This window comes from Saccopteryx bilineata, chromosome 4 (assembly GCF_036850765.1).
Source record: "Saccopteryx bilineata isolate mSacBil1 chromosome 4, mSacBil1_pri_phased_curated, whole genome shotgun sequence".
NCBI classification, from domain to species: domain Eukaryota; kingdom Metazoa; phylum Chordata; class Mammalia; order Chiroptera; family Emballonuridae; genus Saccopteryx; species Saccopteryx bilineata.
This window is the reverse complement of record NC_089493.1, coordinates 94,113,627-94,125,627: the sequence shown is the minus strand read 5'-3', so window position 1 is coordinate 94,125,627 and position 12,001 is coordinate 94,113,627. Positions and strand designations below refer to the sequence as shown.

The 12,001-nt window shown below is 53.0% G+C and overlaps 2 protein-coding genes across 4 annotated transcripts in view; one reads left to right on the top strand and one right to left on the bottom strand.

The window, feature by feature from the left end:
• The window catches only part of THTPA (thiamine triphosphatase), a 43,944-nt gene that overhangs the window by 14,910 nt on the left and 17,033 nt on the right, over positions 1 to 12,001 (bottom strand). The window lies entirely within an intron of this gene.
• Positions 1 to 12,001, top strand: part of ZFHX2 (zinc finger homeobox 2) — a 31,069-nt gene that overhangs the window by 9,264 nt on the left and 9,804 nt on the right. The window contains exons 2-4 of one of the 2 annotated variants that reach the window (XM_066277491.1): positions 7,498 to 9,584; positions 9,787 to 10,304; positions 10,854 to 11,094. In XM_066277491.1, the coding sequence (XP_066133588.1) occupies positions 7,547 to 9,584; positions 9,787 to 10,304; positions 10,854 to 11,094 (2,797 nt within the window). In that variant the 5' untranslated portion in view covers positions 7,498 to 7,546. Of the gene's footprint in view, positions 1 to 7,457; positions 9,585 to 9,786; positions 10,305 to 10,853; positions 11,095 to 12,001 lie in introns of those variants that run through there. The other variant, XM_066277492.1, reaches the window with a different exon arrangement.

Sequence of the window (12,001 nt, the reverse complement as noted above, 5' to 3'; positions counted from 1 at the left end):
GTCTTTTGTTGCTTTCCTGTGACCATTCAAAAGTGCACCATGACTTTACGAACACACTGTAGAGATGAAGGGTTCAGAACTGGCTTTGTGTCATTGTCAAAGCCTGTGTCTCTTCACTGCTCCACATTGGTGTCCTAACACTTGTAGCCTCACTGAGGGAGATGCATGGGCAAAAGTCTCCATTCCTCCTTGCTGCATACCTCAACAAAGCCGTGCAAATGTGGATGGATGTCCAACTCACTGGTTGTCATGTTAGTCCATAACTTCCTTTTTACTCCTCTCTGCTCCCCTGTCTGCTCCCTACCCATCCCACATCTTCTTCCTCTCTGCCTCTCCTCTCTCCTCACCCAGTTCCCTCATGCCTACCTGAAGCATCTTATAAGATGCAAAACAGCCTCCTTGCTCTGTCCCTCTCACTGGGGATAGACAACTAGTTCAATCTGATGCCAAAGCAGGGAGGCTTCAGTGAGTCAATATTTACATATGCAGATCAGGAGCCAACACAGCTAGGCCCCCCTACTTCCCTCCCTCTCCTCCCTCCCTTCTTCCCTCTTCTCTGCCTTAGCACTCTCTTTCTTTACCCTCTATGACACTCATTTTCCTGCCATTCTCATTTTCCTCTTTGGACAAAATTTATCTTGCACAAAGTAAGCACTGCAAATATTTTAGAGGGAGAGGTAGAGAGGTTTAGGAGAGATAGGTAGAAGTAAAATGGAAGGATCTTTTGTTTTCTTTTTAAATGTCGAAGGTAAGATTTACGAGAAAATGATACTTTTAAATGCAGGGAGATGTCACACTAGTTTTATCCAAGTATTAGCTGCTTCTGCACCCAGGCAGAGTGAGAGCCTGGGCCCAGCTTCCAGTCTCTGCTCTGGGACAGTGGATGTCTCTAGGCCCAGCAGTCAGGAGGGCCAACTGAGAAATGAACTCTGCTGCTGGGCAGATTAGATTTAAATTCTGCCCACTGAAGAATCTACCCTCAATTGAAAAGGGCAGAGATCAGAGGATGAATCCTGGTCAAGAAGGGGCAAGGCAGAAGGAAAGTTACCAGCCTACCTGCAAACACCTTGCTTCATTCTGTGGGAGGATATACACCAAGAAAGGAAAAGAACTAACCCAAGTGAACACCCATACTTGCACTTTCACAAGTCACCTAGTCTGGTCTTCACCACATCTGGTATGGAAGGTACTATTATTCCCATTTTTCTCAGATAAGGAAACTGAGACTCTTGGTGAGTATCTTACTGAGGTGGCACAGCTGGTGAGTGGGGGAGCCAGGACTGACCCTGGGTCTGCATGAAAACAAAGCCCAGGTTCTTCCACTGCCTTAAAATATATAGCTCGTCTAATTAGTCTGTTTGCTGTTTATACCAAACACTCCCAGCTATGCAGGGTGCACATACTCCATCTTTGTTCTCTTCCCCTCCTCTCCATGGCTGTTTACTCTTGAAAGCAACAGGTTTGAGTCAAAAGGGGGGGAGAGACAAAGGCAAAGTGAGTGTGGAAATGAGCAGTGCCTTAGGCAAGAATTTCAGAGAGGAAAGAAAAAAGGTCCTAGAAATTGGCTCTGAGTTAGGATAGCCTGAAATGGTGGAAAAGTGAAAGGCAGAAATGTTTGGAAGGCTCTGATGTGAATATCATTATATGCAAATCTTAAGCTAACCACTTGGTGCCCTCTATTAGACTTTGTTGGGAAAGCTTTTGCCTTGTTAGGTTTGGAAAAATGGAGGAAAAGGGGATTTTGGTATTTGCTTTAAGAAGAGGAGTCCAGCCCTGGACGGTTGGCTCAGCGGTAGAGCGTTGGCCTGGTGTGCGGGGGACCCAGGTTCGATTCCCGGCCAGGGCACATAGAAGAGGCGCCCATTTGTTTCTCCACCCCCCCCTTCCTCTCTGTCTCTCTCTTCCCCTCCCGCAACCGAGGCTCCATTGGAGCAAGGATGGCCTGGGCGCTGGGGATGGCTCCTTGGCCTCTGCCCCAGGCGCTGGAGTGGCTCTGGTCGCGGAGGAGTGATGCCCCGGAGGGGCAGAGCATCACCCCCTGGTGGGCGTGCCGGGTGGATCCTGGTCGGGCGCATGCGGGAGTCTGTCTGACTGTCTCTCCCCGTTTCCAGCTTCAGAAATAAAAAAAAAGAAAAAAAAAAAAGAAGGGGAGTCCAGCCCTGCCAGGTTGGCTCAGCCCAGCATGTGGAAGTGCTGGGTTCAATTCCCAGCCAGGGCACAGGAGAGGCACCCATCTGCTTCTCTACTCTTCCCCCTCCCCTTTGTCTCTCTTTTCTCCTCCCACAGCCAAGGCTCTATTGGAGCAAAGTTGGCCTGGTCTATGAGGATGGCTCCATGGCCTCAGCCTCAGGCACTAGAATGGCTCCAGTTGCAGCGGAGCAATGACCCAGATGCACAGAGCATTGCCCTGTGGTGGGCTTGCCTGGTGGATCCCAGTTGGGCGCATGCAGGAGTCTGTCTCTCTGCCTCCCTGCTTCAGGAAAAAAAAGAAGGGAACCCAGAGGAAAAAAGCCAATCCGTTCCCCTCAGGCCTGTTCCTCCTAGGTGATGTTCCCTCCTTAACCACTAGGGGGCAGTCGTGTTTCTTTTGCACTCCTGGTTGACTGGAGGTGAGAGGGGACTTCACCCAAGGGGAGTCCTGGTCTTGCTGGGGTCTCTAAAGGGTAACTCCCTCCCTAGTTTTGCCTTCAGTTCTACTGGCCAACCTGAACCCATGCCCTGGCTTCTCCTTGGTGAGGAGCAAAGTCTTTCCTTCCTCAGACTTCATGTTTTTGGTCCTTCATTTGCCCTTGTCTATTTGGCTTCTGCAATTCTCCAGTTCTGAAGTCTCCCTATAATCTCCCTGGCTTGTGTGGTCTCAGAGCCTGCCTTTTCAGCTGTCCACAACTTTACATCCAGCCTTTCTGTCCACCTCCTAGCATCTCTTATCTCAGGAGCTTTCTGGGTCCTACAGTCCATCTTGGAGCCTCCTGGCTTCTTCCTGTTCTTAGTACTATGTATCTGCCCTTTGAACGGGAAGCACATATCAAGAATAGGAATTCTTGACCAGCTATTTAGGGGGTGCCTTTCTGTCCACCACCCAAAGAATATTTGCAGTTCAGTGATTATGTTCAGTGATTAGGCAACAGTTCCCTAGCTGAGCTTTGAAAGTAGCCTTTCCATACTTCCGTTCCCATCTGGGAGGTGGAAGAGGGCCATACCAAAAACAATAAAAAAATCTCTTCTTTTTCCGTACCTTTCTCCTCCTCACCCTGTAAGGGCAGGACGCATTAGGGAAGGAGGTGGGGTGAAGGGGCAGCAAAGGGTGCTCTGCTGACAAGAGCCTTTTAGGTTACAAGTTGGAAGATTCATCTTGGGGGCTGACTGCACCCTCAGAACTCTCCAACCTCCCTTGGCTCCAGGCCTGTCTCCTCCCCTCCCCCTCGGTGGCAGCAGCCTTGTAATTTAAAGCTCTCTCTGTCGCCTCTAATGTGATCCTCTCGTTTTATTGACTCTCTCTGCCGTCTGTGGCGCCCCTTCACATCAATCTCCGTTCTAATCACACCGCCGCCACTGCCTGCTGTCTCCCCTCACCCTCTCCTCGTGGGCCCCTAGTCCTTGCCTCTACCCAGCTTTCCTTTTCACTGTCCCCCCACCTCCACCCTACACCTGGTCCACCCTCTTCCTCCTTCCCTCCTCCAGAGACGAATGCCAGGGCCCTTGCGGGATTGCCTTTCCCCTTCCCCTCTGCTAAGATGTGCCCTGAGGGAAAAGAGAGGATCTCAAGGAAGCCCTGAACTCAAAGAGGAATGGCAGTGGTCTGAGGGGGGACAGGACCCTGGGTGGGCTGTGACTTTTAGGCTTGTCGTCTGGTTCTGCATCATCAAGGAAGGAAGGGCAAAGAAAGGGACATGGAGATTCAGAGAGAGAAGGAAGAAAGATGGAGGAAGAGGAAAATGGAAGGAGGAAAAGAAGTGAAAAAATAATTGCTGCAGTTAAAGATTTGTAACAAATACCAGGTGATGGGGAGAAGCACAGAGAAGGAAGGGGGAGGGGAACTGGGGGTGCACTGAGGCAGAGATAAATTTGCAATGGAAATTCTTTCCTGAAGAGGAGCAGGTTGGGAGGTAGGGAAGAGATCTGCAAGTTTAAACAGCTGCCCTAGTGATCTGGGTCTCAGGCTTGCCCAAAGCAAACCTTTTTTCTTTTCTTTCTTTCTTTTTTTCTTTTTTACAGAGACAGAGAGAGTCAGAGAGAGGGACAGACAGGAACGGAGAGAGATGAGAAGCATCAATCATTAGTTTTTCGTTGCACACTGCGACACCTTAGTTGTTCATTGATTGCTTTCTCATATGTGCCTTGACCGTGGGCCTTCAGCAGACCGAGTAACCCCTTGCTCGAGCCAGCGACCTTGGGTCCAAGCTGGTGAGCTTTGCTCAAACCAGATGAGCCCACACTCAAGCTGGTGACTTCGGGGTCTCAAACCTGGGTCCTCCGCATCCCAATCCAACGCTCTATCCACTGTGCCACCGTCTGGTCCAGCAAACCTTTGGTTTCTAACTACAAATCAGGTAGGGTTTCTCCCTCAGTCTTAGGAAGTAGCAGCTTTGGAGAGAAGATTTGGGGCTTAGGTCTTCCTAGCCCTCCTCTGAAGTGTGACTGAGACTTGTGAGGGGGAGCCAGGAGATGGAGCAGATCAATGAAATATAGGCAGGGTGGGTGAAGGGAAGACAGCACCCACCCAGGTCAGCCCTCAGCGACAGGGCCCAGGAGAGGCCCCTCCTGCCTGCCCTCAGTCTCCCCATTAGGTGGGACAGTGAGCGGGCACTGGGCCCTGCTGCTGCAGGACAGGAAACAGTGGGCTGTCAGGTCTCACACACGTCATCCTCCGTATCTGTCCCCCAGGGTTCTGTAAGAGATGAATACCTTTCTCCCACAACTTCACAGCTTCTTTATGGTCATTTAGGATAGACTCGACTCCATCTAATTCCTTTACTACCTTCTTGGTTCTCTTGGTTCTCCAACTCCCTCCCTCCCACCATTTTCTCAACCCCTTGCCCAGGTGCTGATTTGCATTCATTAGCGCACTGATCCAGCTCCACTTGGAGCTCCGTCATGGGTTTGACTTTACATTTGGCTAACCCCAAGAGGGGGGAAAAATTGGGGATAGGGTCTTCAGGCTGGGTGGGGCCAGACCAAGGAATCTGGAGGTGAGGGTTAGAGATGGCCCAGGGAAGGAGAGGCCAAATACCTCATCCCTTCCTTGAAGCACTCTGGCCTGAGCACTCAAGGTTTAATCAATAGAGATCGCTGATATTAGGAACTGCAGAGCCTGACCTGTGGTGGCGCAGTGGATAAAGCGTCGACCTGGAAATGCTGAGGTCGCCGGTTCAAAACCCTGGGCTTGCCTGGTCAAGGCACATATGTGAGTTGATGCTTCCTGTTCCTCCCCCTTCTCTCTCTCTGTTTCTCTCTCTCTTCTTCTCTCTAAAAATGAATAAATAAAATTAAAAAAAAAAACTGCAGAGGTTGTAGGTCACTTGGGACATTGGAAGAAGTATGGGATGGTGAGGCCTGGAGAATTGGGGAGTTTGAGAAGGGGTGTCAAGATAAAAAGTTTGGGAGCAGCATATTGAGGCTTGGTACTTCTAGTCAGCTAGAGAGAGCTCAGGAATCCTGATTTCTAAACCTCTGGAGGCCCATTTTTGCCGGTAGTGTGTCTGAGGGACAGTCTGATTGGATGGAGGACCCCAGGCCAGTCTTGGGGTACACCTCTGCCCCACCGGTCCTTTTCTGGCTTCACCGCCTTGGAGCTGAGTGACCATCAGCGGCTCACTCAATTTCTCTGTGTCTCTTGGCTACCTCATCTGTAAAATAAGATTGTTGTGAGATTAAATGAGATGAAGAAAAGCATTTAGCACAGTGCCTGGACCAACCAACCATGGTATATGTACCTTTATAGTTATTAGTAATGTTATTACTATTATTTATTATCTTTTTTCTTTGGAGAGGAGGAGGCTAATCTAGTAGAAGCTGTTGTCTTTCAACTGGCCAGGGAAGCTCCCACCAATTCCACATACTTGTGACCAGAGATGGATCTGGAAGATGCCTGCAAGCAGCCTGGTGCCTACAAGCCAATGGAAATTTCACTGCAGCCTCTCTGGCAAGAGGACCTTGACTTATGGAAATTACCTCTTTAGGGCTTGGAAAACCTGAGGGTCTTGTCCAGAGCTCATTCATTCAGCAGATGTGCATTGACTATGAGACAGGCATCTTTCTGTATGCTAGCAGTAAGGCAGTAAGTGAAGCAGATGGTCCCTGGTCTCATGGAACTTCCCTTCTAGGAAGGAGACATCAGTAAAGCAGGAAATATCACATAGCATTAAATCCCTAAGAAAGTAAACCCCCAGGGTTGTTTAGCATCTGTAGAGAGGGAAGGCCTGTTAATAGAGGATACATTTAAACAGAGACTTAGATGACAAGAGCCACCAGACACAGGTCTGGGGAAGAGGATTCCAGGCATAGTAAACAGCGTGGGCAAGGCTCTAAGGCAGGAATGCACTTGGTGTGTTTGAGAAACAAGGCCAGTGGTTGGAGCTGGCCGGCCAGGCGGTGGTGTGGAGCACAGGCAAGTGCATGTCAGATTAGGCCCTTTTGCAAATCAGGGAAAGGAGTTTGGATTTCATTCACAGGATAGTGAGATATCATTGATGGGTTTTAAACAGAGTACAGTATCATATACATTTTAAAAGATGATTCTTTATGATACCTGAAATTTGCTTTAAAACCATGCAGGAAAAAGGAGACTTGGCTTGGGGTGGTGGACACTCAATGCAGTGTGCAGATGATGTCGTACAGACTTGTGCACCTAAAACCTGTGTGATTTTATTAACCAGGGTCACGCCAATACATTCAATAAAAAATTTAATTGAAGCCATACAGGAAAAGGGGGAAGTGGATAAGGATTTAGATGAAATAAGATTGGCCATGAGTTGGTGACAGTTTGGCGTTTTTCATAATTGAGAATTAAATTAAAATTTCTGGCTGCTGTGGAGGAGGGAACTGGATTGGAGGCAATGGTGGAAGCAGAGGCCAAGGTGGAACCCACTGCATTCGCTCAGGAGAGAGAGGGGAAGGCGAGGCCAGGATGGGGCTGGTGCAGAGGAAGGTAAAGGAGGGACGGACACACGTTTGAGAGGCTGCTGTTGAACTGCATATGTTGGGGCAAGAGAAAACTTTTAGGTTTAGGTTTTTATACTAAGCGACCAGGTAAATGGTGGTACCAAATTGAGGTAGGAAAAATGGGGAAAAATAAATTCAGGAGAGAAATAAAGAGTTCTGATTTTAGACATGTTAAGTTCAAAACCTATTAGACACTAACGAAGCTTTAAGTTGGCAAAGGGGTACCTGAGTCCGGTGCTCAGGGAAGAGGGTGGGGCTGGAGTAGCAGGACAGTCGGCTGCCTGCCTGCCTCCCCGGCTACCTGACAGCACAGCTCTCTCCGTGTTTCCCCCGCAGGGCACTGGCTGTCAGGCTGAAATGAACCCGCTGCACTCCTCCGTCTGCCATGGCCACCCTTAGCTCATCCTCTGCTGCTGGCACCACCCCACCCCCTGGGCACAATGCCTCGTCCCCGCCTCCGGACACCTCCTCCTGCCACAATCCCCCTGATCCTGTCACCAAAGAGTCCCCTGCTGCCCCTTCCACCTCTGAGACCATGAGGCCCTCGGAGCCAGGCGGACAGCCTCTAGAGTCAGGCTGTGGCCTTGTCCCACCAAAGGAGACTGGGGGGCCCCAAGAAGAGCCTCGCTGCGGTGGTGGCTTCCCACCAAAGGACCTGGAGGTGGAAGAGGACAAAGCGCAGGAGGAGGGAGGGGGAGGGCTCCCTCCTGTGGACCTGAGCAACCATTTATTCTTCACAGCTGGCGGTGAGGCCTGCCTAGTGGCCAAGCTGCCCCTGCCAGGTGGCAGTAAACTGTTGTTACCAAAGGGCTTTCCCTGGGGGGAGGCAGGCATCAAGGAAGAGCTCGGCCTACCCCACCCGCCCCCCGCACACCTCACTGTCCTTCACATCCAACATGGCTTTGACCCAATCCAAGGCTTTAGCTCTTCTGACCAAATTCTGTCCCATGATACCTCAGCGCCACCTCCGGCTGCCTGCGAGGAAAGGGATGGAGCCTTCTGGAGCTACCAGCTGGCTCCAGTCCCACCCGGAGATCCCAAAGATGGCCCCACTGGGAGCAGCGAGGGAAACCCCAGGGCACTGTTCTGGCTCTGCCTCCTGTGCCGCCTGGGTTTCAGCCGACCCCAGGCCTTTATGGGTCACATGCGGTTTCATGCAGTGAAGCTAACCCCTGCTCAACACCAGGGCCTGCTGGGCAACCCAGCTGTGCTCCAGGAGGGGGATGAGAGCTGCATCGCTCTCCTAAGCTTTTTGGAACCAAAACCGCCTGCTTGCCCCACTTCAGAAATACCCCTTGACAACAGCAGCAGCGTGAACCTGGAGGCGAATGCAGCCCAGACCCACGATAGCCCCCCTGAGGCAGAAACCCAGGCCCTCGTCCTGCCCAGAGAAGTCATGGACTTCAGTCCACCCTCCCCATCCACAACCCCAGCCACCTGGGACCCCAACCCAATCCAAGCCAAAGAATTGCCAACGAAAGCAGGCGAGGCAGGGCCAGATTGGTTCCCCGACGGGCAAGAAGAGGAAGGAGGACTCTGTCCCCCACTCAACCAAAGCTCACCCACCTCCAAGGAGGGGGGCACTCTCCCCGTCCCAGTGGGCTCTCTCGAAGACCCCAGCGACCCACCGCAACCCTACCGCCTAGCCGATGACTACACCCCAGCCCCTGCCGCCTTCCAGGGCCTCAGCATGTCCAGCCACATGTCCCTGCTACACTCACGCAACTCCTGCAAGACGCTCAAGTGTCCCAAGTGCAACTGGCACTACAAGTACCAGCAGACCCTGGATGTGCACATGCGGGAGAAGCACCCTGAGAGCAACAGTCACTGTAGCTACTGCAGTGCCGGGGGGGCCCACCCCCGCCTTGCACGCGGAGAGAGCTACAACTGCGGCTACAAGCCCTACCGCTGCGACATCTGCAACTACTCCACCACCACCAAGGGCAACCTCAGCATTCACATGCAGTCTGACAAGCACCTGGCCAACCTGCAGGGCTTCCAGGCGGGGCCTGGTGGGCAGGGAAGCCCCCCAGAGCCATCTCTCCCACCCTCTGCGGGGGACAAGGAGCCTAAGACCAAATCATCTTGGCAATGCAAGGTGTGCAGCTATGAGACCAACATCTCTCGCAACCTGCGTATCCACATGACCTCCGAGAAGCACATGCAGAATGTTCTCATGCTTCACCAGGGGCTGCCGTTGGGCCTGCCACCGGGGCTGCTGGGTCCAGGCCCTCCACCCCCAGCAGGGGCTGCCCCCGCCACCCCCCCTGAACTCTTCCAGTACTTCGGGCCACAGGCCCTAGGGCAGCCCCAGGCTCCCTTGTCTGGCCCTGGGCTGAGGCCAGACAAGCCCCTAGAAGCCCAGCTGCTTCTCAACGGCTTCCACCACCTCGGAGCGCCTGCCCGCAAGTTCCCCACTCCTGGTAAGCTCCCTGGGCTTTGCACCTCTTCCCTTTCCCTCCACCTTCCAGCGCCAAACTCAATTCCCTGCTCTCTCCCAAGGGTTAGCCCCCCACTTAGGTAACCCTAGTGCCCTCAGACTTATCCTCATTTACCCACCATCTACATTCCCACAGACCCTGCTCCACTCCTTCCTTAGGCCACTAATCTGCCTCTGTCCCCTAGCCCCAGGCAGCCTCTCCCCAGACACCCATCTGCCTCAAAGTCAGCTCCTGGGCTCCTTGTCCGATGGCCTGCCCACCTCGCCGCCCCCCGATGACAGCCCATCTCTGAAGGTGTTCCGCTGCCTCGTGTGCCAGGCATTCAGCACGGACAACCTGGAGCTGCTACTCTACCACTGCAGCATGGGCCGCAGTCTCCCAGAAGCCGAGTGGAAGGAGGTGGCCGGTGACACCCACCGCTGTAAGCTCTGCTGCTATGGCACCCAGCTCAAGGCCAACTTCCAACTCCACCTCAAGACTGACAAACATGCTCAGAAGTACCAGCTGGCAGCCCACCTGAGGGAGGGGGGTGGAGCCATAGGCACTCCCGCCCCCATGCCTATGGGAGATGGGACTCCTTATGGGTCTGTGTCCCCCTTGCACCTGCGCTGCAACATCTGTGACTTTGAGTCCAACAGCAAGGAGAAGATGCAGCTGCATGCCCGGGGTGCAGCCCACGAGGAAAACAGCCAGGTCTATAAGGTGAGAGGGGCAGGGGGACCTGGGCTTTGAAGGGCAGAGCAGACAGCCTTTGGTGAGGAAAGAGGGGATGGGGATGGAGATGCAGAATGGGAAAGTGGGAAAACCCAGGACCGCAGAATTGGACAAAAAGGCATGTATGCACAAGGGTAATACTGTTTAGAAAAAAGATGTGGAGAAAGAGACCAAGGATGGTAGACTCGGATGAAGTGAATCCAATACTTTTATTCAGCTTTTCTGGTGTTTGGGCTGGAGGGAGGAATCTGCCTCTGCTTAGTCCATCTTATCACCAGAAGGTTGAGGACAGAACCAGATTTCACTCACAAACTAGGAGAGTCCAGGATGGGTAGGAGGAAGAGAAGACAGGAGGAAAAGCAGTAATGCTCAGATGGCCTCCGGAGGGAATAGAGGGGCTTGAGAGGGAGGAAGGACTGGGTGGGGAGGGTGCTGCTGGTCAGGCTTCCTTGGGGAAGGCAAAGGAGCCCCCCCCCCCCCCGAGATCTGGAGGCATTGGTTCCTTGTGGCCTGAGCAACCCCTTTCTGTTTTTCCAGTTTCTGCTGGAGATGGAGGGGGCGGCGGCAGGGGCAGAGCTGGGGCTGTTCCGCTGCCTGTTGTGTGCCTGGGAGACACCCTCCCGCCTGGCGGTGCTGCAGCACCTGCGAGCGCCAGCCCACCGCGATGCCCAGGCCCAGCGGCGCCTGCAGCTGCTACAGAGTGGCCCAGCAGCTGAGGAAGGGCTCTCAGCTCTTCAGAGCATCCTGAGCTTCAGCCATGGGCAGCTCCGGATGCCAGGTGAGGAGAGGAGGAGTGACTGGAGGGGAAGGCTGCGCAGAAGGGCAGCTGGCACAGGAGTCAGAGGCTGAGAGCCGTACGAGGAAGGAGGGATGGGTCTGTGGCCTCTCAATAGCAACTGGAAAGGAGCTGTGAAGGGGTGACAGAACCAGATTTCAGGAATAGTGGGACTGCCAAGCGAAGGGGGCAACAAGAGACTATGGCTGGAAGAAGCAGAGAAGTGCAGGGACTTTGCTGGATAGAGAACAGGAAGAGAGATGAGGAGTCACCCACTGATTCCAAGCAATAACCAATGTCCTAGAAATAGGCAAGAGTTGGTCAAGAAGGACAGAGGCACAAAGACAAAAGAGTGGGCCAGGACATGTGGGAAACAGGTGGGAGCTGTGGGTGTGGCCTGAAGACAGCGTAGATGGGAAGTCCTTGACAAGCTCCCCAGCCTTTTCTTGTCTTTTCTGAAGGCTGGGCTGAGGGTCCCGCTCAGGCAGCTCAGGGTATACCTGCAAACGCTGGGAAGGGCCGGCAAAGTGCCACTGACACTGAGGGTGCAGGAGAAGGGCCTGGGAGGGGTTGTCAGAGGTAGGCATGGGCATCCAGGCTTCATAGAGGCCAGGGGCAGGTGAGGATGAGGGCACGGGCAGCAGGAACCAGGAACAGGCAGCATTGACTGGTGCTAATTGAATTGCCAATATGCTGGCTGGAGTTAAGTGCCGGAGGGGCCCAGATCAATAGCTAACGATCCTGGCGCAAGGCTGAATGGAGTTAAGGAACTTTAACACTTTAATTAGGCTGCTACCGAAAATAAATTCCTACACATCTGTCAATTCTTAGTTGAGTGGTAATCTCCTCTCCCAGTTAGACCTGCCGCCTCCTGCTCACCGCAGCTGCTTCCATTCAGCCTCACTTCCCT